At 46.5% G+C, this 25239-nt stretch overlaps 1 protein-coding gene across 4 annotated transcripts in view; it reads right to left on the bottom strand.

The window, feature by feature from the left end:
- Nucleotides 1–25239, bottom strand: part of plxna4 (plexin A4) — a 182121-nt gene that overhangs the window by 14480 nt on the left and 142402 nt on the right. For all 4 annotated transcript variants that reach the window (XM_018747502.2, XM_018747503.2, XM_018747504.2 and 1 more), the window contains exons 16-26: nucleotides 24376–24543; nucleotides 24149–24242; nucleotides 21002–21241; nucleotides 20260–20406; nucleotides 19360–19594; nucleotides 19129–19271; nucleotides 10565–10833; nucleotides 6573–6639; nucleotides 5290–5436; nucleotides 4799–4958; nucleotides 2885–2988 (exon numbers count right to left, since the gene is read on the bottom strand). In XM_018747502.2, coding sequence (XP_018603018.1) covers nucleotides 2885–2988; nucleotides 4799–4958; nucleotides 5290–5436; nucleotides 6573–6639; nucleotides 10565–10833; nucleotides 19129–19271; nucleotides 19360–19594; nucleotides 20260–20406; nucleotides 21002–21241; nucleotides 24149–24242; nucleotides 24376–24543 — 1774 coding nt within the window. The remainder of the gene's footprint in view (nucleotides 1–2884; nucleotides 2989–4798; nucleotides 4959–5289; nucleotides 5437–6572; nucleotides 6640–10564; nucleotides 10834–19128; nucleotides 19272–19359; nucleotides 19595–20259; nucleotides 20407–21001; nucleotides 21242–24148; nucleotides 24243–24375; nucleotides 24544–25239) is intronic.

Genomic DNA, 25239 nt, shown 5'->3' on the forward strand with positions numbered 1-25239 from the left:
AGCGGGAGGAAGCAGACGGAATGAGGACCTGAGGGCAAGTGGGAGTAGAATGATCAGGAGTGGAGATAAAGGCTGAGGATGGAGCTGAGGGGGGTGGGGGGGCAGAGTAGTGAGTGCAGCAACATGGCAGTGGGGACTGAATTTGAGCTCACAATGGGGGATCAGCAACTAGAGCAGTTAAATAGCAGAAAATGGGGGAGGTGGTGAAACACAAGGGAGGGGCAGCACAGACTTCCTGGGAGGCGAGCGAGTGGACGCAAGTGACAGCTTGAACGCAGAGACCGAGCCGCACAGGCGATGCCTTGGGCAGCGGAGCAACGGGTCCCACCGCAAAATGAAACATTTAATTTGGAGCCTGAGGAGCGAGTGTCTGGCCCAGAGCCTCAGTGTGCCTTCAGGTCTGAACAGGACTGGCAGACGACATGCGAGCAAGTCCCAGGGCTGGAGCTCACAGTGGGGGAGCAGCAAGAAGAGCAGCTTATCACTCACTCACACACACACACACACACACACACACACACACACACACACACACACACACACACACACACACATACATACAGGGACTTAAACTCTGACACACAGACGTTCAGGAAGAATAACTTTTTCCTCCACTGTTTTTGTCCTTCCTTCCTTCCTTCCTCACCAAAAAGATATCATAAACCAAATATCTGCAGAGGGAACAATATCAAGATGTCAGATTCAGTTGCTGGACTGAACGCTGAGCTAAGTGGAAGGATTTTGCACGTTGGATATATCACACTCAGTTCCACAGATTAGATTAAAATTAATCTCGATACATTGAAGAAAGCCTGACATATTTTTAAGTGTTTGCTTCGGCCAAGAGTAATGTAGTGATTGGTAAAGTAAAATTGAGGGTGACAAGAAAAGAGCTGATGCTGTGGTGGCTGTGGGGTGGGAGGGGTTGGCTGGCAATCTCCCACTCATTCTCCTGGACCCCTAACAGGTCTTGAGTGGCAAGGACTGCTCGCCCTCCCCATCTAAAAATGAATTAACTTCTGTCTTCATTATCTCATCTCCGATTCCAATCAGCTTCTAATCCGATGCCCAGTGCTCTCGCCTGCGTCCGCACTCAGTGTGACATTTCATTTAACCGCAGTGCCACCTTAGTCCCCTGCAACTGTGAGCGGAGGCCAGCCAGCTCATCCTACAAATTATCTACCAGTTAATGGACACATTTTTGACTTTTTTGCACCACCCAGATGTGATTCCATCACCTGCAGTTTAAATGTGTGCATGGAGTAAGGATTGAGTGTATATACACGTAAATTATTGTCGTTATGATTGTATGTGTGAAACTGCAGTGTGTGTGCGCCCGTGTGTGTGTGTGTGTGTGTGTGTGTGTGTGTGTGTACGCACGCAGGCCAATATGTCCGTGCTAAGTGCCTGACAGGCAGCTGACTGACACAGCGCCGATCCTATCTCCTCTCCACCTGACAGCTCAGTGTTGGCCTGCTTCGTCACCTGTGAGCCTCTAATTTACTGTGTTTATCTGATTTGCCTCCACAGCCCCCGCACCCTGTTAACACTCTTGGGTTCTGCACAGCCTTCCTCGTGTGCTGAAAAAATCCTGGAAGAGATACCACATGACAGGTCTTCCCAAAGGAGATAGAGCAGCCATGAGGATAATGAAGGCTGGGGAAGGACACCCTCAAGGTGGCAAAAGCCCACACTGTCATGACCATGAAGATCTCATGAGTTTCAGGGCACTTTCTCCCACAAATGGAGAGATCTCTTAGATATTGAGGCACTGTCCTCCAGAACAGGAAAGATCAGGGAAAGTCATTTGACTGGACACCGCAATGTCTTTTTTATAAACCAATGAAGATTTTCTACAATATTTGGTGTATCTCATGGAGTCAGCCAAAGAGATCCCAACATTTTCGGCATCTCTGCTTTGACAAGAGTTGATTAATTCTGAGAACTGGTTGGAAGAAGCCCAAGTCCGCTTTCTTGACTCAGCTAAAGGTCTTTAACACAGATTTAGAACACAGACTGCCTTGCCTCCTATCAAATCGTGTGAGATACTCATACTTCATAGGGTAGTTCTTAAAAAAATCTACACGCAATATTATCAAATAAATGAAAAATAAAATCAAAGAGTACTTCAGTTAAAAAAATAAAAACCCATTTCCTTGGTTTTGTATGATTATCACAGAACGTGGTCGAAACAGAGATGTCATTTAAGCTTTCAAATCCATAAACTCCTTCCAAATTCCCATTAACACAGCCCTAATGATCGAAAAACACGTCTTCAAAGGACAGGTGCATTATCAAAGCTTTCCGCAGCGTTCGGGTAAATACACACGCGCTTATTGAAACTAATTAAAGAGATTCACTTCTGCTTCCTTTTGGTGAACGTGAGGGAAACAGAGGGGTATGCAGTGGACTGTGATGTTAACAATATGAGCCGACAAGCAGCTCTTTCCGTACAAAACACCAGAACCACCTCCTGCTCTTTGAGCAGCAGGAGTAGAGTAAAGCGCCACTCTTGTGCTCCTGTCGCATTGCCATCATACCCATTTCAGCAAGTCCACTCATTCTAGGAACACCTGCTCCTTATATGTTCTCTAGGTGAGCATTCCAAAAGTCTGTGTTGAGTCACTGCCTTGAGTCTCTCACTGGTGGTCACAATGGGAGTTAACCGGGTAATGATTCGTTGTGTTCAGTACCTGACTGGCAGTCATAGTGACGGTTAACTGGTGTAAGTCAGTGTGTTGACTATCTCATCTCTGATTGCGGTGTCAGTTCACTTAGTACAGTGACAGTGTGTTGAGTGTCTAGTTTTGGGTCACAGTGGGAGATAACCTGATAATGAGTCAGTGCGTTAACTATCAGACTGTTGTTCGAAGTGGGAGTTTACCTGGTAGTGAGTCAACGTGTTAAGCCTCTTCCAGTCACCCTCAATCTTGGTGCTGGCGTCCTCGTCCTGCAGGATCACTCTTGCCCCTCGCCCAGGCCGCCACTCTGTGTGGAGAGGGCGGGTGGAGGTGAAGGTGGAGGACAGGATGGCGTGAGGTCAGACAATGGGCAGCTCTGGCCAGGCTGAGCCAATCGATAAGGTGGCGCTACAGCTGGGAACAGAGCCCTCGCCAGTCACGGCTGATTGATTCACCGAGACCCCCTGCTGGCTCGGCTGTTGCTGCTTCCACTGAGACATGGAGCCAGAGAAGCGCAGCACAATCTGGGCTTTTCACACCCTGCTGTACCCCCCAGAGTGGCTACTCACAGCTTTACTAACATGTTAGGGTGCACTGTAGAAAAACATTAAAAAAAGTCCAAAATGGAAAACAATAAAAAAACATATTCTTTAAATTACACAGCACGTTACAAATTACTGTGGAAAGAACAAGTACATTACATTTGTTACATTTTGTTTTTTATTTAGAAATATATTATACTCAAGTTTGCTGATGACAAAATCTCTGCCAATGTTGAAACGGAAAGACAAAACAGCAGTCACTGGGGACAGGAGAAGCTCTGCTACCTCAGGTTTGTAAGTCTGACAGCAGGGATCTGCACCAGAGCTCCCTAGCATTCCTCCTGTGCTGCTCACTGTCTTCCTATAAACATGTAAATGAGGCTCGACTGCAGCGGAAGGAAAAGGAGAGAGCCACCTGACCTGGAGGTGACGTAACTAACTAACCGGGGGGAGGGGAGTGAGGCACGTGTTCAACCTGCCTTGTTACTCCACCCCCTTCTCCCTGGGCTGATTCCGTCCTGCCCTCAGGGGGACAGCAGTGAAGACAAAAATAGAAAGGGACAGAACACTCCTGTCCAATTTGTTCCAGGATCACCTGGAGGATAGAATTTGGTGCAATCCCATTACGCTTATCGGGTTGAACGATCGGTGGGGGTGGGGGTACGTGGGGGGTGTGGACCCAGGAGACGGGCGCCCAGTTTGCTGCATATAGAGATGTATTTTCTCATTCAGCACCTGGTACTCACTTTGTTCGGGCATTCTTTACCGTATGATGAAGTGATATGAAAGCCCAATGCCCTGCCCCCCATCCACAGTCCCACCACACAATCTCCAATTCATTGTCATTATAAAGTCCGTTGTGGGCCCAGGCGGGAGCTATAAAGACACTATGACACAGTGGTACTCATCAAAGGGCTGAAACAATTCCTTCACTTATGGCAACACATTCCTTCCATGCAAACCCTATGAAAGCCCCATACACAGCAGTAAACATGTTATTATGGAAAACGCGGCGCTAAAAACGCACTGCTGATATATTAATCCATAAAATGCATGACACTTACTGGCAACAAAGCCTGCAGCTCTGGGGGATATACAATCAGAAGTGAAATGACTCTGAGGCTGATAAACTACACGGCCAGTAAATTCAGTGTGAGGAGGTTATATCATGAGAGAGTTATTATCGTGGGACGGGATTATGCTGAGGGCAGAGGAATAGGAGACTGTTTCTCATCACTAACAACGGTGCTTCCCTGGCAATTATGTGTCTGAAAGCAAACCACCTTTCTGTTCATGAACACGCAGAGAAGGCAAGAAATGAATGAATACGACCAGCATAGGTGTAAAAAAAATCCAGAGGATCATATTTTTTCACAAATTGCTCCTCTCCCTCCAGACAAGTTTGTTGGATAATTAGTCACTTGATCAGTTAGCCTACGAATTACCTTGAAGTACTATCCTCCACATTACTGGGGGGGGTACAGCGTCTCCAGAGCTAGACTTCTGCTGTGTCTGCAGCCCTTAAATGATGCTCTATTTTAGGACGATGTCTCTCGGCAGTGTGTAGCTGCTCACCTAGGTCCATGTCGGATGCCTTCTGCCTGTGAGAGAAGGGCACGTTCTTGTATATGGCATCTAAGATCTTCTCTTTCACCTGGCTGATGGTGTCGCAGTTGAGCACCTTGACCTGGATCTCCGGGCTCTTCTCATTGTCCGGGTGTATGCAGTTCACTACCTGCAGTTGGGTGGGGTTGTTGCATTATGATTTTTATTAAAAATACTTAATACTTCAATATTACACACAAGGGGGGCGTGGTGGCGCAGTGGGTTGGACCGGGTCCTGCTCTTCAGTGGGTCTGCGGTTCGAGTCCCGCTTGGGGTGCCTTGCGACGGACTGGCGTCCCGTCCTGGGTGTGTCCCCTCCCCCTCCAGCCTTATGCCCTGTGTTACCGGGTTGGCTCCGGTTCCCCGTGACCCCGTATGGGACGAGTGGTTCTGAAAATGTGTGTGTGTGTGTGTTACACAAATAAATATGACAATGAGGAAGAAGGTACTCTGGCCCTTACCAATGTCTTATAGTCGATCTGCTGACGGATGAGCTTGTCCTCGCTGAGTGAGTAGCGGGCCTCACCAGTTACTGCATCGATGGGGCCCTTTTCCATTTGCTGCTTGATGGCACAGAAGAGAGAGAAGAGCGGTTCTCCGGCACACTCCTGTAAGGAGCAGTGCATGTGTGGTTAGACCATCTCATCTCCACAAAACATTTACCTTTAAACTGCTTTTCACCTCCATCAAACTTCCACTACGACCTCTCTGCACTACATACTCCTTCGTGGACTACACACTCCTCCCTGCAGTGCACACACCTCCCTGAAGTGCACACCATCTTCTGACCTGCCTCCCCAAACAAAGCAGAAAGAGATGTTTCAAACAGGAAGGCTGACACCACAGTTCCCCTGGCAATGCTAATTAGGAAGGAGTTATGTCCACCTGACAAGAAACATAACCTCCAGAGAAAAACAGACCCCCCTAATGTTCCTCACAGTGTGACTGGAGTTCTTAGAAGATAGGCCTTAGGGGAGGGGTGGTGAGATCTTCTAGATCAGGACAAGAGACCCCTGGAGCTGTAACCCAAAGCAAGATTCTTCAGTAAAATTCACTTGAATTTTCCACAAACCACAAGAAGAAGTCAGTTATTTTTAAAGTCGCATTCCCTGATGCCCCTAGGAGGGTAAACTGCTGTAAGAATGGGGGGTTGGTGAGGTGGGAAGAATGAACAGACCTTCTGTAATCACATTGCCTTAGGACACAGTACTGCTGGGGCATTCAAATTTGGAGGCACACAAGGGGGGTATCTACATTGTCTAAGAGGATTAAACCCTGCCCCTTATTTCCAGTAAAACAGAAGGCTGGGAATGAAACATTTGCTCAAATGAAACATTTGTCAGCACCGCCTTGATCCCTTTACGGGCTTCTGAGCTCGGGGCTTCGGGATGGAGAGATGAGAGAAGGAGAGACGTTCTACGGATGTCTACTGTTGTGGCACCAGCCTTTACTGTTGTGGCTATTTGTAGGTAAACACGTCATATTAACTGTCACAGTCCTTGTGTCTTATCACACTCCTTGGTTGACACCATCAACCCAGAGTGACAATAAGGCAGCTTCATGGTTGCACACAAACCCTTACTGAACAGCAGTGGCACACTGGAGTGGTTAAATGTTGTTGAGGACAGCTCTGGCTCATGACGAGTAGGGAGGACCTCTCTCTGTCAGCCTCCCCTTGCCTGCAGCGTCAGCATCTCTCATTGTGCAATGGTGTGTAGAGCACCCAGCAGGAACATCCACTTACCTTGAGGAACTTATATAGCAGGAAGGTGAACCAGTTTGTTAGCATTTTCTCTGCCACAGATTCAGTCCTAGAACACAAAAGAAACAAACACGTTGACAACAAACATGACTGAGCCCCAATAACTCTAGTAAATATAAGCTCGGCTGTGATCGCTTTTCAGAATCACTCTTTTATGCATTCACATGATGTGGGATGGTAATTGTTCGCCTAAAGGAGACTGAATTTATACCATGGAAGTGTAAGATGAAAGTTATACACACTTACTCAATCACTCTGCTTGTCCAAGTCAGGGTTTTACTATTCCAGAGTCTATTCTGGAAGGATAGGATGCGTTTTAAGTAGGGCACACCTAGGAAGGGACACCAGGCCATCTCAGTGGACTTTTTATATATATATGTCATATATGCTTCTTCAGGACTGTAACCCTGTCCTGGACAAGCAGGAGGAAACTGACTTTTTTTAGGATGTCCTCAAAAGCACGACTGAGCTCATCGTCTATTACCTGATGCTAAAGATGCCGTCTCAATCAATCTGGGGTAACATGCCATGACCGTACCCCTAAGAAGCATACAGTCTCAAGAGAACATTAATCAAAGCACTGCAACACTCTACCTTTGTGTGTGTGACAGTATGTATGTATTGCTGACTTTCTGCATGTGTATGTATGTGTGAGAAAGCGTGTATCACACCAGTAAATATGGCAGCATTAGCTCCAAGGGGGACACAAAGCAACTGCATGCATAACAATAACACTTGGTGCACAACACCAATGTGATACTGAAATGGGAGCAGCTTGGCTTGTCTTTTGCTTTGATATTCGCACTCTTTTTTCTTTTTCTGGATGAGAGATGAAAACTGGGCGGGTATAATTAATCTGCCAAGTCAGCTTCAATGAGAAGCAGTGAAAAGCATCAATATTTCAGGATTACTGCATTGTGTGGCATTTCAAGCCAGCTGAGGGGTCAGCAAGTGCCCTCCTGCAGTGTCCCCGGCTGCCACCTGCAGCCCCTCACCCAAAGCCTTGTGTCTTACTGAGTGGGGTGGGGGTGTGGGGGCATGTTGGCACGACACCTGGAAGGGATTAGCCTCCCTTTCAGCTGCTGCCCACAGCCGCACTCTGCATAATGACCCCCGTGTCACATCTAGGGGTCACTCCAGCTTCCCTTTCAAGTGTATCTCTCTGTCTCGGCCCCCTGTCCCTACCACAGTACACACTCCAAGGCCCCATCTAGAGTCCCTGTGTTTGATGCAGTAATTAAACATATAAAGGGGGCATGGGGGGGGGGGGGGGGGGGGGGTGCTGGGCAATGACAACAGAAGAGGGATCTGACAGAAAGCTCCTGGCTGGCCTCATTCCTTCAGCTTTCCCTCCTCCTGTTTCCACAATTACACTCCCACTAAGCTGGTCTGAGGCCCGGTGAAACCACTGAGACTGGAGCTGTCTCGGCCCTCATTACCACGCTACCTGAAGGGGGAGATAAAGTGCTTCTGCATCAGAGCATGTTATCAAACGACACCCAGCTGGCATGAACTTGTGTGCTGGGAATCACAAAACGAAGTAAGAGCAAGCAAGATGGTGAGAGAAAGATCAAATTTGCTCTTAATCAAGCTGAAAAACAATTAATTTTTTTTTTTTCACAAAAGCATGCCACCACCATGTAAGTACGCGACAGGTATGAAAGGATCACTCTGCAGTGCTGAGTGGCCTTTGACACACCAGAGGGGGCTGGCCCTCATCTCAGTCTGCCACTGACCCACCAGGGGAGCTACAATTATGGCTGGAATATGTTTTGAAGTTCACAGTACTGGAGGAATCCAACTATTATATCCTAGACTAAGTCCATATGTACCTGTGTAAAAATAACCTGTTGTTTTAATGTTTCAAAGTGCAGATAGGGTGGTAGCTATCCAAGTGGTCCTGGGTAAAGTGTTTGGGGCAAGTGAAGATCACAGAGGGAAAGAGGACAGTTTCTGTTTGTTATAAGAGAGAATCAGGGTGACTGCCTGCTCCAGTATGTGAGTTTATTTGTGCACAGCGTGTGGAAGTTGGTGTAGGAGCTGGGGGTGTGGAGGGGGTGGTGCAGGAATGCGACAGATGGACCTGGCAGCCATCAGTTAGCCAGTTAGCTGGGTTCTGCAGCTCAGTTGGAGTGCAGCCAGATGGAGATCCAGGGAAGCGAGCATCGCCTCAGAGCCTGGAAGCAAAGCCAGTCTGAAGGAAATGCCAGAAAACAGTTGGTGCGCGCGCATTTTAAACACTGATTTGATTTAGTAATAAGGAGAAGGGGGGTGGGAGTGGGGGAAGATGGCTTTTTTTCTGGCAGACCAGGCCTTCAATCCCAGCTGATGGTATGGATGGAAAACTGCTTATGCTTGGCTGTTCAGGGTTGAAGCAGGCACTTTCTTTGGCTTTTTGCTGGGAGGCAGCGGGGTGACCAAGACTCTGACATACAGACAGGGTCAAGGGGCTGAATGGGGTAAGGGTGACTCTACTACGGTCCTAGAGATCAGTGCTTCCAGTAAGAAAACCATGCTTCAGAAAACTACAAGAGCTCCTTCCACCATAGGCAGCACTGTGGTTAGAGACATGCAACTGTAATGTGTAAAGCTATTTTTAAGTATTATTTAACATCTTATTTCACAAAAGTGTTACAATTTGTAGTTTTGAAGATTGAGCTACTTACAGCTTTACAATTTCCCCATCTATACAGCTCAGTAATTATTACTGGAGCAATTCATGGTAAGTACCTTGATCAATGGGATGAAAGCAGAAGAAGAGATTTGAAGCTGGGTCTCTGGAATTTAAGGGGGTGGCTCTAATTCCTACATTACCTACTGATATCTAATTAAACCCAAGTAAATGCCCTGATGTACAGTACTGGTGAAAAAGTGTGAGCAGACATAGGCATTTCTTCAATGAGACAAACTGGACAAAAGAATGAAAGCAAATCAGTCCCCTACAAGTGTGTGAAGTGCTTCAAAAGAGCTGTCATCTGATTTCTTACTGAAACTTGTTAACGAAAATGCTTTGTGAAAAACGCTAATCTCCAGCAAATGTACTCAAGACTTTTGACTGGTACTGCATTACCCCTGAGAAAGATGAAGGGATGCAATAAAAAGACTGAGACATATCAATGTGCTGAACTGCAGGTTGCTTTGGACAAAGGCATTAGCTAAGCAACATCATAATAACTGTCCTAGTTTGACCTTGTCAGCACTCCCTGCGTGCCAATCTCTCAGCATCTCTTTGTGTCCTGGTCAATCTAGTGCTGCGAACGTCATCACCCACTGAGCCCCAGCTAATTTCAGTCTGCACAAGACATTGTAATGAAGGAGTAATTTAGTGTGTCACTCCGTGGCAGGTAGGGAAAGAGGGGTGGGTGGATTATGGTGGGGTGCTGTTGGCGTGGTGTCGGGAGATTCACTGAAGTGGCCTAAAACTGCGCCTGTTCCTAGAGGAACACTGACACGTTATCTGGGAATCTTAAGCACAAGTCGTGAGATATTGATACATAGATATATGATTTACTCCGCATGCTGGCAATACACAGGTAATAACTGCATACGCGTTCCTAATGTTTGCCTTAATTATTGTTTTGCAAAGTAGAGATATACAAATACAGCAGCCAGATCCCCCATCTCCTTCACCATGCATTTTACTGCTGGTGTGATTGAGTCGTAAAGCAATTAGTCATAACTGGGTTTTAATGATAAACCTGTCAGGAAATTACAGGAGTCCAGGACTAGGTTAGTCTTTGGATGCTTCAGTGTCTTATTTAGGTGACAGCAGCAAAATGCACCACTGTAAAGGCCATCTAAAATAACACACAGATTTACAGAGAGAAGACATGATGACAGAGGAGCTCCTTGGAGGGATCTGTCCCCATGTGAAGCTCAGCAAATGTGCCCTCTGAAGAGCAAACATGATGGTTTGAACTCACACTGCGTGAGCTGTGCGTCTTTCCTCTCAGGCACACTGACTGCTTTCATACCTGCGCAGCAGCAGCTTGGGGTGGTTCTTGCTCTCCAGGTTCTTGTGGATGAGGTCAGAGAGCAGCTGTTTGAGCACGTCAGTGGCATACTCCAGCTTGCTCTGCAGTACGGTCATGATGAGGGAGGCCACATTGCCGCGATCACGCATGGAGAAGCTGCGCTGAGACTCCAGTGTGCGGATGAAGGACAGCAGGAACACTTTGTTGTTGATGAGCTGGCCAAAGAGCTTCAGACCCTTCTCTACTTGTTCCTGCCTATAACCAGGCACCTGTACAGACATGAAACAGCACTGCAGTCACTACCTTTGGTCAGCACCACTTGGGACACACCCACAGGTTGTATTCCAAATTAAGGAACAAAATTCACAGTGGAGGAGGGATGGGAAATGCTCATGTACCTGTGGGCAAGGTACTTAACCTCTATTGGTACAGTAAACAGCCAGCTGTGAAAACAGTTCACATGGAAAAGTCGTAAAGGGCATAAATTCTCTTTGATGAAGTGTCTACTAAGCAAATGATGAATAATAAATACATGCATTAAATTATATGGCACTGAGTGGAAATGAAATGCAGTTAAATAACAAGAGAAGAAAACAGTGGGAATTACAGCGTATACTTGTAAAGAGAAGTTGTTCCTTTGCAGAATTTGTGATTCTTTGTATATTTTCTTATTATCTTACACTCTGCCTTCAGGGACTTTGCTTCTTTGATCTGTCATGTGCATTTTAAAGAAAACACCTCTCTCCATTACATCTGTAGCATATTAGAGATGCTTCTGCGTTGGCCTTCCCCCTCTGAGTATTGTACCAGGTTGCTTACAGAGGAGGAATGTCATTGCTTCAGTGTCCTTTCAATATCCTTTCAATCTAACATAACGCACTGAAGAGACTGAGTGCAGCGCAGTTCAATTCAGGAGCAGCTGCAAGAGAAAGGAAGCATGTGTATTGTCATCAGGTCTGCTGCAGACAGCTTCGCCCCTGAGCTCCTGCAGTGAGCTGCACGCCTTGGCCGAGGCTTTTAAAGTCTGCACGGGGAATCAAAAAGTAGGCACGGAGGACCATTTGAGAGAGAGAATAAAACAAAGTCAAAATGGTTCTCCTTCCATGGGAGGCACACTACGCTGGGATTAAAGTAGGCCTCTGCATATTGACGGCGAGGTTTTCACAGCTTTGCCATTCATCCCAACGTCCTTCAGGGCGGGAGGGAGTTGCAAGAACGTGGATGAAATGATACAAGCTCAGCCCCTGGCACAATGGAGCAAGGGAAGCAGTGCGGGAGAGCACGCACATAACAGCTTCAAGTCACTTCCCAACAAATCTGCCCTTTTTTCCTTGTCTTCTCTTCAGCTTAGCTGTCTACAGTTGTATCTTGTACTGTGCTGCATGCTTTTACCTTCACAAAGATGTGTCAGAAGCAGAAGGTATATGCCCCAACAATACAGTGCATGCTCCACTAAAATAAACACAAGCCACACCAATTGCATGTGTGGCCCACCAAGAGTGTATGCCCCACTAATGAAGTGTTTATTCTACCAATTAAATGTGATCCATCAATAGAGTGTTTGACCAGCCAGTAGGATGTATGACCTACCAATACAGTATATACTCCATAAATTAGATGTGGGACCCAGAAATAGGGTGTATACTCTACTACTAATGTGTATGACCCCCGATAGTGTGTATACTTCACCAAAAGGATGTTTTGCCAACAAATAGAGTGTATACTCCACCAGCAGGATGCACGACCTACCAGTAGAGTGCATGTTGCACCAGCACAGCTTGTGCCCCACTAATAGGGTGTACACCCCACCAGTGTTATGTATACCTCACCAATAGGGTCAGCCTGAAAGTGTGTATACTGCTCTTACTGAACTGAAGGGGGTTGCGGACAAGCAGGTAGAGAGAACAACCTCTTACTGCCAATTGCCAACTGCCATCACTCAATTATACTTCTATAATTGCTAAAGGGAAAATAATCACCTTCAAAACTTTCCATCAGATCTACGACCATCATTTCAACAACACCACATCAATAACAATTAGCAGCCAGTCACAGAGCAGAGGCAAGAGGACTGCTGCTTTCATTACATTTAATTCTACACAACCGTCTCACAGAAAAGACCATTTATTCCAATTAATACAAAATTAATATTGGTTATTATGAGTGTTCTCCTGACGTACAAACTGGTAAACTTCACTTTGTGAAATTAATACCGTGAGTGATTTGCCAAAACAAGCCTTCAATTAATGCTGTCCATCGACATCATTAAGCAACACATAACTTGCAGTTAGCTGTCACCATCTCTCAACTAGACTTTAATTTGTCTCCAGCCCTGGAAAAACAATACTGTCACATATTGTCTGAGCTACTAAAAGGAAGCTTATTATGATTTTAGAACAACTAATTACAGTGGAAAGAGAAAATGGTAATAAATGATAGCGCTATTGTGTTAATCACGTTTGAAGGTAACCAGGCCAAAATGAGATTTGCTCCACAAAGAAACCAATGCCAAGCTAAAGGAAAAACATATCAGATTAAACAGAAATATTAACCGAGTTTTAATAAAAATCAAATATTTCCTCTTTAGCACTCTTGTTGTATCTTAACATTTCCTGCTGGTCTAAACATCTGAACAGCCACCATGGTCCAATCATGGGTTTTCATGCTTAACAAGCAAGTTCTCTCCATCCTACAAATTAATGTGGCTGTTATACTTTCAAAGGCTCTCATTCATGATTTGAACAGTGTGTAGAGCAGAGGTGGGCAACTCCGTACCTTGAGAGCTGCAACGTGTTCTGGTTTTTTCGTATCTCACATCTTAACTGTTCAGTCAAAGCCATCATTTAGCTGGATACTAAACTTGCCTAGTGTTCCAGATGCAACCTACAGACACCAAAGCGCTCGCAAACCAGAGTTCCCTATCCTAGATTAAAATCAAAGTAAACTGAATGAAAGTTAAGCCATATAATTATATATATATATATATATATATATATACAGTACTGTGCAAAAGTCTTAGGCACTTAGATGTTTCACAAAAATATTTGTTTTAGATGGTTATTTAACGTCTTCTGCATTACTGTCAGTGGAAAAGAGCATATTTTAGATTTCAAAGCATTCCTTTTGCAAAAAATTACAGAATTACAGTAAGGGCTTTGTATGTCATTAAAGAAAGAAAGAACACACACACACACACACACACACACACACACATACTGTCTGAGACCGCTTGTCCTGAGTGGAGTTGCCCCAAACTGGAGCCTAACCCAGCAACACAGGGCGCAAGGCTGGAGGGGAAGGGGACACACCCAGGACGGTACAAGCAGTTGCTGATGATGGATGGTTACTAAGCTTTGTAGGAAGTTTATTAATTAAGAGCATTATTTTTGGAAGCATTCTCCCTTTACAGCTTTTTTCCCATAGCAAGTGCCTAAAACTTTTGCACAGTACTGTATATATATATATAATACACACACACACTTTCAGAACTGCTCATCCCATACAGGGTCACGGGGAACCAGAGCCTACCCAGCAACACAGGGCGTAAGGCCGGAGGGGGAGGGAACACACCCAGGACGGGACGCCAGTCCGTCGCAAGGCACCCCAAGCGAGACTCAAACCCCAGACCCACTGGAGAGCAGGACCTGGTCCAACCCACTGCACCACCGCGCCCCCTATATATATAATACACACACACACATTTTCAGAACCGCTTGTCCCATACAGGGTCACGGGGAACCGGAGCCTACCCGGTAACACAGGGCATAAGGCCGGAGGGGGAGGGGACACACCCAGGACGGGACGCCAGTCCGTCGCAGGGCACCCCAAGCAGGACTTGAACCCCAGACCCACTGGAGAGCAGGACTGTGGTCCAACCCACTGCGCCACCGCGCCCCTGAGTATATATATAATATATATATATAAATATAAATATATATACTGCTCAAAAAAATTAAAGGAACACTTTGAAAACACATCAGATCTCAATGGGGAAAAAAATCATGCTGGATATCTGTACTGATATGGACTGGGTAATGTGTTGGGAACGAAAGGATGCCACATCGTTTGATGGAAATGAAAATTATCAACCTACAGAGGGCTGAATTCAAGGACACCCCGAAAATCAAAGTGAAAAAATGATGCAGCAGGCTAGTCCATTTTGCTGAAAATTCATTGCAGCAACTCAAAATGGTACTCAGTAGTTTGTATGGCCCCCACGTGCTTGTATGCATGCCTGACAAAGTCGGGGCATGCTCCTAATGAGACGACGGATGGTGTCCTGGGGTATTCCCTCCCAGATCTGGACCAGGGCATCACTGAGCTCCTGGACAGTCTGAGGTGCAACCTGGCGGCGTCGGATGGACCGAAACATAATGTCCCAGAGGTGTTCTATTGGATTTAGGTCAGGCGAGCATGGGGGCCATTCAATGGTATCAATTCCTTCATCCTCCAGGAACCGCCTGCGTACTCTCGCCACGAGGCCGGGAATTGTCGTGCACCAGGAGGAACCCAGGACCCACTGCACCAGCGTAGAGTCTGACAATGGGTTCAAGGATTTCATCCCGATACCTAATGGCAGTCAGAGTGCCATTGTCTAGCCTGTAGAGGTCTGTGTGTCCCTCCATGGATATGCCTCCCCAGACCATCACTGACCCACCACCAAACCGGTCATGCTGAACGATGTTACAGGCAGCATAACGTTCTCCACGGCTTCTCCAGACCCTTTCACATCTGTCACATGTGCTCAGGATGAACCTGCTCTCATCTGTGAAAAGCACAGGGCGCCAGTGGAAGACCTGCCAAATCTGGTGTTCTATGGCAAATGCCAATCGAGCTCCACGGTGCTGGGCAGTGAGCACAGAGCACTAGAGGACGTCGGGCCCTCAGGCCACCCTCATGAAGTCTGTTTCTGATTGTTTGGTCAGAGACATTCACACCAGTGGCCTGCTGGAGGTCATTCTGTAGGGCTCTGGCAGTGCTCATCCTGTTCCTCCTTGCACAAAGGAGTAGATACCGGTCCTGCTTATGGGTTAAGGACCTTCTACGGCCCTGTCCAGCTCTCCTAGAGTAACTGCCTGTCTCCTGGAATCTCCTCCATGCTCTTGAGACTGTGCTGGGAGACACAGCAAACCTTCTGGCAATGGCACGTATTGATGTGCCATCCTGGAGGAGTTGGACTGCCTGTGCAACCTTTGTAGGGTCCAGGTATCGCCTCATGCTACCAGTAGTGACACTGACCCTAGCCAAATGCAAAAATAGTGAAAAACTGTCAGAAAAGATGAGGAGGGAAAAAATGTCAGTGGCCTCCACCTGTAAAACCATTCCTGTTTTGGGGGTCGTCTCATTGTTGCCCCTCTAGTGCACCTGTTGTTAATTTCGTTAACACCAAAGCAGCTGAAACTGATTAACAACCCCCTCTGCTACTTAACTGACCAGATCAATATCCCAGGAGTTTAGTTGACTTGATGCTATACTCTGATTAAAAAGTGTTCCTTTAATTTTTTTTGAGGAGTGTATACATGTAATAATACAAAAATATAATAATTTATATTTATTATATATATAATAATATTTATAATAATACAGAAATATATAACATAATCCAAAAATCCCCATGAAAGAGATTAAGAGTACAACGTGTACCCTGCCCAGAATAGGGTCACCGAGACCTACCACTGAAGCCAGGCCTGGGGGTAGTGTTCCTGGGCGAGTGCCTGGTGGCCGGGCAGCCCACGTAACCCAGCCGGGCTCAGCCCAAAAAGGCAACATAGGGGGACTATGTGGACCCACCATCCGCAAGGTCCAACATGGGGGTTGGGTGCAATGCCCTTCAGGTAGCAGAAGGGGGCAGGGTGGCGCATGGCATCACGGATCTTCGCAGCAGAAACTGGCTCTTGGCACGTGGAGTGTCACCTCACTGGGAGAAAGGACCCGGAACTGGTGCAGGAGGTTCAGAGATACCAACTATATATAGCTGGGCTCATCTCCTCTCACAGTGTCGGCTCTGGAACCAAACTCCTTGATAGGGGTGGTCTCTCTCCTACTCAGGAGTTGCACAGGGTGAGAGATGCCGGGCAGGTGTGGGGATACTTACAAGCCCACGGCTGGCTGCCGTACAGTTGGAGTTTGTCCCGGTAGACAAGAGGGTCGCCTCAACGGAACTTAAAGTCGCAGAGAGAAAAACTCTGACTGCTGTGTGTGCTTATGGATTCGACCTTCTTAGAGAGAGTGGGTGGGGTTCTGGACAGGGCCCCACCTACAGACTTCATAGTCCTGAGGCAGGACTTCAACGCTCACATTGGTAATGACTGGGAAATATGGAAGGGGTGATTGGGAAGAACAGCTTGCCCAATCTAAAAACGAATGGTGAAATGTTATTAGACTTCTGTGCTAGTCATGGTTTGTCCATGACAAACACCATGTTCACAAAGATGCTCATAAGTGTACTTGGTACCAGAGCTCACTGGGCCAAACGTCAATTATTGACTTTGTAGTCATTTCATCTGACTTGAGGCAACATGTTCTAGACACTGGGGGGAAGAGAGGTGCTGAGCTGTCAGCTGATCCCCATCTGGTAGTGAGCTGGATCAGATGGCGGGGAAAACTGATGGACAGACCCAGTAGTGTTTAGTGAGAGTGTGCTGGGAACGACTGTCGGAGGACCCTCTCCGGAATGATTTTAACTCCCACCTCCATGAGAACTTCTCTCAGGTTCCAGAGGAGGTAGGGGACATGGGGTCTGAATGGAAAACCTCCACTGTGGAAGCAGCCAGGGGCAGCTGTGGCCAAAAGCTTCTGGGTGCCAATCACGGGGGCAACCCAAGAACCCGCTGTTGGACATCGGTGGTAAGGGAAGCTATCAAGCTGAAGAAGGAGGCTTTTAGGGTCTGGTTGACTCTGAGGACTCCTGACTCAGCAGATAGGTACCGGCAGGCAAAAAAGCTGGCAGCAGCTGCGGTTGCAGAAGCAAAATCTGGAGTGTGGGAGGAGTTTGGAGAGGCCGTGGAAAATGACTTTCGGTCGGCCTCAACGAAGTTCTGGAGAACCATCTGGCTGCTCAGGAGGGTCGGAGGAGTTTTGCTCAAGCTGTGCTGAGCAAAGGTGGAGAGACTCTGACCTCAAATGAAGACACTGTCGGGAGGTGGAAGAGCACTTTGAAGAATTCCTAAACCCAAGTGACATGCCTCCTTTACAGGAGTCAGGACCAGAGGCTTCCAGGATATCAGAGTCCATTTCCCTGGTGGAAGTTACTGAGGTAGTTGGAAAGCTCCATGGTGGCAAAGCACCAGGGGTGGATGAGATTCGCCCGGAACTGCTTAAGGCTATGGATGTTATGGGGCTGTCATGGCTGACACGCCTCTGCAATGCTGCATGGACCTCAGGGACAGTACCTTTGGATTGGAAAACTAGGGATTGGGTCCCTATCTTTAAGAAAGGGGAACAGTGAGTGTGTGCCATCTACTGGGGTATCACACTTGTCAGCCTCCCTGGGAAAGTCTATACCAGGGTACTGGAAAGGAAGCTCCGGATGACTGTTGAATCTCGGATTGAAGAGGAAAAATGTGGATTCCGTCCTGGCCGTGGAATAGTGGACAAATGGACCAGCTTTTCACCTTTTCACAGATAATTGAGGGGGCATGGGAGTTCGCTAATCCAGTCTACATGTGTTTTGAAGACTTGGATAAGGCCTATGACCATGTTCTCCTAGAAATTCTGTGGGAGGTGTTTCGGGAATATCTTCAAGTCTGAGTCCATGGTTCTCTCACAGAAAAAGATGGCATGCCCCCTTCAGGTAAGGGGAGAGAATTTGCCCCAGGTGGAGGAGTTTAAGTATCTTGGGGAGTGAGGGGAGAAGGGAGCGTGAGATCGGCTACAGGCTGGGAGCAGCGGCAGCAGTAATGCGGTCGCTGTACAGGATTGTAGCGGTTAAGAGGGAGCTGAGCCATAAGGCAAAGCTCTCTATTTACCGGTCGGTCTACGTCCCTACCCTAATCTACGGTCATGAACTCTGGGTAATGACCGAAAGAATAAGATCGCGGATACAAGCGGCTGAAATGAGTTTTCTCCGCAGGGTGTTGGGACTCACTCTCCGTGACAGGGCGAGGAGTTTGGCCATCCAGGAGGAACTCGGAGTAGAGCCGCTAGTCCTCCACATTGAGAGGACCCAGTTGAGGTGGTTTGGGCATCTGGAAAGGATGCCCCCTGAGCGCCTCCCTTTGAAGGTATACCAGGCACGGCCAACTGGGACGAGGCCCCGAGATCGGCCCAAAACCCGCTGGAGAGATTATATTTCCCAGTTGGCCTGTGAGCGGCTGGGGATCCCCGGGCTGAGATGGAGGAAGTTGCGAGGGACATGGACGTCTGTGTTTCTCTGCTCTCCCTATTGCCACTGCGACCCTAGCTGGACAAGTGGTTTGGAAAATGGATGGATGGATGGATATATAACATATAAAATTATATATACTTTTATATATATAATTACTCGAATATGCTGCAGAAGTTAGAGTGGTATGTGAAAACATAGCCATTAAAGATTATGTAGACAACTGTTAGACAGCTATGACCTCTAGGTCTCTCAAAACAGGGTGCTCCTCAATGCCTGGGAAGAGAACCCTCATGGTGTAGGTCCTGTAATCAAGGAAGGGGATCCCTGCTCCATCCAAGTCACTGGTGAGCTCATGAATGTCTGTCTGCAGCTCTGCAAATGCTGGGAAGAAAAGACAAGAGACAGTTCCTCAGGCCACATAATCCATCTTTTACAAGTGTGCCAATCCTAACCATCACAGCAAGCTCACCTTCTTTGCACTCCAGGGCCACACGGGACTCCAAGTTGTCCATCTGCATCTGGAGGCGCTTCAGCGTGAGGTCACTCTCGCGGGACTTGCGCTTGTAGGCAATGAGCACCACGACAATGAAGAGAATGAGGAGGGCCCCAGCCCCGGCGATGCTGATGATGGCAGTGCTGCTGAGCGGGCTGTCTGAGGAGATGTCGACCACACCTGGGGAGAACTCTATCCCACCCACCCGTGCCTGTGGGGGCACATAAAGAGGTAGATTTAGGAGGACAAACACACAGACAGACAGACACACACACACACACACACATAGCTGGACAAACAGAGCCAGAGGGTTTGGCAGTTGTGAGAGATCAGCAAAGGGCTGCAGTGTTTTGCAGTCACACGCTACATTCGTTTGTCTTGCTCATCACTCAGCAGTGCAGGTGGAAAGGCAGAGGGCACAGTGCTGCCTCACCTGCATCCAGCGAACCAAAACCGCACAACACACACACACACACACACACACACACACACACACACACACACACACACACACACACACACACACACACTTTCAGAACCGCTTGTCCCATACGGGGTCACGGGGAACCGGAGCCTACCCGGTAACACAGGGCGTAAGGCCGAAAGGGGAGGGGGACACACCCAGGACGGGACGCCAGTCCGCCACAAGGCACCCCAAGCGGGACTCGAACCCCAGACCCACCGGAGAGCAGGACTGTGGTCCAACCCACTGCGCCACCGCACCCCCTGATTCACCTATTATTAGGTCTGTCTGTGCCTAATCCTGCTTATGGAAGTACTTTTTATGCTGCTATTGTTACTTTTGTTTTTTCCTTTTATTCCATTCCTTCTCTTCTCATCCAGATGCTCAGTACCAGCATTGCAGTTTACACTCACCACAACCTTGTGGCGTCCAGTTTGGTTGGGTGACTCGCAGAGCAGTTGAGTGTCGGAGACGGTTAATGCACAGGGCTTCTCACCAATCAGGACAGTGTAATTCAGCTTTCCGTTGCCTCCAGGAGCAGGAGGAAGGAAATTTCTCCCCTTTAGAGAAAATGTGAACATTTAGGAACAATCGAACGTGTGGCTGCTCCAGATACTTGGATACATATATTTTGTGATACAGGCTTACCAGAACAGTGTTCATTGAACTATTCAAAATATCTTTAAAAAAGGTTTGATTTTTTTCCCACTCTACATTTTATAACCCAAATTCTGTTTGTAATGAAGTTACGGAACGTAGGATTACAACTTTTACACATTTTGTAGGGAATTTATATGTATTTTAGTGCAATGGTCTTCCCAGAAAGTCCCTCAACACTTATGTAGTTGACTAAAGTATACAACTTTCTTCTGCTAGAACAGATTTGACCTGCATTGATTGTAAATCTAACGAATACTGGAAGATTTGGTCACCTTCTACAAACTTCTTAGTACTACATGACCACCCCTGCTAAATGTTGTAATCTTTCCCCTTGAACTGTATTTTCTCAGTATACTGCCTCTATATTGTTATAACCCAGTTCTGTTGTGCTCTGTTGTTAATTAAAAAATAACAAAGAACTGACAATGCACTAAATAACAAGGCAGAAGAAGTGCTAGCTATATGCACTATGAATAAATGCAAAGAAAGATGTACCTTGAGGATGATGGTCGAGCCTGGTTTTAGCTCCAGCACTCCAGATGCACTCAGTGGCTCAAACACAGGGTTTGGGTAATACACAAAACTGCTCGTGTTGAGGGCCAGCACGGCGCGGACTTCATCCAAGACGAAGCCAAACTCGTCCGGTCTCTCTGCCACCTCCCGCTGTCGACTCAGGCTGACAGGCAATCCAGGAGCCTGGCACAGCATGGCCGTGGAGCTGAGAACACGACACGTCTAAAAAGAGAAGCCACGAGATCACAGGTCGATTCGGCATAAACACTTCCAATCCAGAAAACTTAAACACAGTCCACCTTGAATTTTTAGAGGCACAACTGAGTTCCACTGGAGTTCAGACACAGGTTTGGACTGGAGCACTACTGGACCTGTGACTTAAAGAAAGACCACTGTACAGTCCTCCAGTTATTTTCTCTCCCAATATCCAGTTTTTCACTATCTTGTCTGTGATTATTAATACTACTTATCGTTAACTAGTATGGATTTTCATTTAACTAGTCAGGTGTGATAAACTGAGACTGCATTGGAAATCTGCCCCAAGCGGCTGTGTGAGAGAGACTGTAAGATATACTGCGTTGATGGACCTATACATGCGGTCTCACTGTGTTGTGGCACTCCAAGGTCTGGCTTAGGTACTCATGTTTTTGTGTTTACATGCACCATTATGCACAAGTGTGTTTCCATTTTCTAATTCATGATTTATTTCTATGTGACATATAGTCTTTCGCTTCCGCAAGCCCGTCCACACACACACTATCATGGAAAGTTGACTTTATGAAGTCATTATTTTTTTTTAATTTATTTTTTATACATTAAACCCTTCATGAATGAAATTTCTGGAAGAAGCTTGCTGTTGTCCTGTACAGCCAGAATGTTCTGTACCAGTGCATGGGCCAAGAAGAGAAAATAGCAACTATAAAATAACAAATATTTAGTCACTTTCTGAATTTATTTACAATTTTGGGTAGATGAGGAAAAAATTCATTGTTCTCATCCGCATTGCAAATGTAGACTGCAAAAACTCAAACACAGAATACTTAGGAAGTTTTTTATATACAAGTCTTTGCACCTACAACTGCTTGTGTGTCATACCATGCCCTTGTCAGCGAACGATGGCACCTGCTGCTGATCAGCCTGACCAGGTATAAAAGGAGCGCCGTCACCACACAGGGTTGTGGAATCTTACAACGCTGACCTGCCTGACTTATGATTCAGCGATCTACTCCCTACTCCGTGTTCCTGCTTCTTCTAGCTTCTGACCCCTGCTTGCTCACCCGGTTACTGAAATCTGCTTCGCCCTGGATAACAATGTCTGCGCCTTGGAAGACCCACGCCTGTCCCCAATCTCTGTTCTCTGTCTCATCCTGTGACTGCATCAAAATAAACGTACCCGCACTTGGGTCCAAACCCTTACCTCCTGTCTCCCGTGCCTGTTCATGAATTTGTGCAAATCAAAAAACGCAATCAAATAAAAAAAATAAATTATTAATATTGTTTTCAAGAAGCAAATGGCTAAAAAGTAAAAGTTTTAAGTGTTACACTACTTTTTCATGATGATATTAGGCATCATTTTTGGTTATTTTGGGCCGAATGTGGGATGGGATTGGAATGAATTGGAATTTTTCCCCATAAGAAAAATGAAATAAACAATGTACCTGGTTTTTCCAGGTTTTGTCTGTTTTCAGATATTTGGACTGAGTAAGGGAAGATAAATGTACTGCTGTAGGACTGCTTCTGAAGACAGTACTGCCTGTCAAAACACTTTACATTTATTTCCTGAGAAACCACACCAACCCGTTAAACAGAAAGCGCTCGTCAAGGTCCCGCTTTATTAGCTTGAGAAATAATAAAGTAAATTGAGGAAAATGAAAAACAGTGAGAAAAGAGAAATAGGGAACACATTTTGATGTTACTTTTCCTTTGGTTAGCACCAGCAATGAATAAAGGAGATTAGATGTTAAGGGGATATTTCACAGAGCATAATTAGCCTTGATCTCAGACTAAATCTCATGTGGCTGCTCATCTTGTCCAACTGTATCATTAAGCACAAGATCACAAAAAACAGCATCCGTGAAATACCTAATCACCTGATTTACTTGCTTTGCTGACACCTTTACCCAAAGCAAATTGGCAATTTTACTTCTCTCCACATTACAAGCAGGGGAAGCCACTAGGGCTAAGAGCCTTGCAGCAGCAATGGTCTGTCTGGGATTCCAACCTTCAGGGCACACAATGAGCTCCTTAACAGCACTGCCATTCCGTCACCCCACACACACACCCTTCCCATTCTCCCTCGATCTCCTACTGCCTCTTTCAACACACATAGGTCAGGAGCTAAGCAGAAGACTTCTGGTCTCCATACTCACCTGCGGAAGGGTGTTCTTTAACTAAACTACTCTCTTTGATTTCTCCCTGTCATTTTAATTCACTTGAGTAAAGTTAGACCACATGCAGACTGTGGATACATTTTTAGGTAACCATCCAGCACAGCCTGCATGGTTATGTTTGAATGTATTTAATGTTTTAACACTAAGGCTGGGCTGGAAAACATGGGCCATAATGTAGCGCTGAAACACTGGTGGCCACATTTCATTCCACAGGGATCACAGGTCCTGGAGAACTATGCCAGGCAAGTCACCTCAGAGGCTCTGTGTAACACAGAGGCTTCTCAGATAACAGTCTGGCCCCCCTATGCCCCCATGTGCCTGTGATCTCAGGTCTCTGCATGTGTTTGGGGAGCTCATGGAGGCCTGTTCATGATGGAAACCTGATTCACCCCCCAGGGTAATGGGCTCTTAAACCTCCAGGTCACATGCTCTAACTCTGAGATCCAACAGGAACAGAGCAGCATCTGTGAGCAAGACACGGGGCAGGGAGAGAATGGGGCCCTGTGGTTGAAGGGGACAATAGAGTGTAAGCGTGCAAATCCATACTGGAGCACTAAATAAGAATGTGGGACACTAACAACCCTATGGCTCTGTGATCATTACACTGCTAGGTTTTTTTGCTCAGGGTACATTGTTTGGTGCATAGCAAGGCTGGCTTTGTCACTGAGAGCTCTGTGGGAGAGGTTTTGAAGCAGAATCAAGCCCCACCTGTCCCAAGGAAAAAGTGAATAATACTCACATTGACACTCTCCAGCCCATTGTACTTGGCTCGGATTAAGGGGTTCTGGATGATGTCCAGATTAGTCCCAGTCACCGTCACTGGAGTATTCCCACTGCAGCGTTGGCAGAGGACAACTTGAGGTGAGTTTAGTCGTTCCTTGAAGCACTCACCTCACAAACTTATTCATTTACTTGCTTGCATGCTCACATAGCAGCTCATTCACTCACTCACTCACTCTTTCTCACCTGAAGATGCTCCACTCGGGCTCCAGTTTAAGTATAGTAGGGTCTTCTACGTACTCAAACCTTAGGTCCTTCTGCAGGTGGGCCTTGTCCACAGCCACTGACACGGTGACGTTGCCATATCCATTAAGCGAGGCTTGTGTCCTACAGGTTATCCATTGTCCACCTCTCCTATGGGGAAGGAGCAAAAATACACAAGCTCAGCAGTTACTCACATAGAGTAACCAGCAAGAAACAGACTAGAGAATCTGTCCTTTCACTTCCTCTCCCAGCCTCTCTTTGCCGTTTGGCATATTGGTGTGGGGACAGTGTTTACTATGGTCTGTTATTCCACAAACTCCTTGCAGCAGAATGCCTTTAAAGTACAAAATGACACCTTCCATAGCCAAAATCGCAATCTGGCTGCCAGATGACACACCAGATTTCACTGAAATTTCATTGATTCATGGAGTAAAAAAATACTGATTGCCATTAGATCTTTTAAGGTCAAAGTTATTTTGAAAGCTGATGATGTTGGCAAAATGAAAATAGAATAAAATTTCGTATACATTCATCATAGCTGGAGTAGTAGGTACCTTAGTGGTTTTAGACAAGCGCCTGCAATCGGATTGCTGTCGTTTCAAGCCCCATTTCTGGATCCTGCTGCAGTACCCTTGAGGAGGGAACTCACTCTGATTTGCTACAGTAAAAATAATTGTGATTGCTATATAAAGGGATCAAATGCTGCTATCTGCTTTGAGTGAAAGCCTCAGCCATACAAAAAATTAATAACAATTAACAAATAATAGGGCCTTGGATGAGGGTGTCGAATATTGAAAGACTGGAAACAACCCATGATGCTAGGTTAGATCACTGATGATGTGTCTA

Source organism: Scleropages formosus, chromosome 2 (genome assembly GCF_900964775.1).
Source record: "Scleropages formosus chromosome 2, fSclFor1.1, whole genome shotgun sequence".
NCBI lineage: Eukaryota > Metazoa > Chordata > Actinopteri > Osteoglossiformes > Osteoglossidae > Scleropages > Scleropages formosus.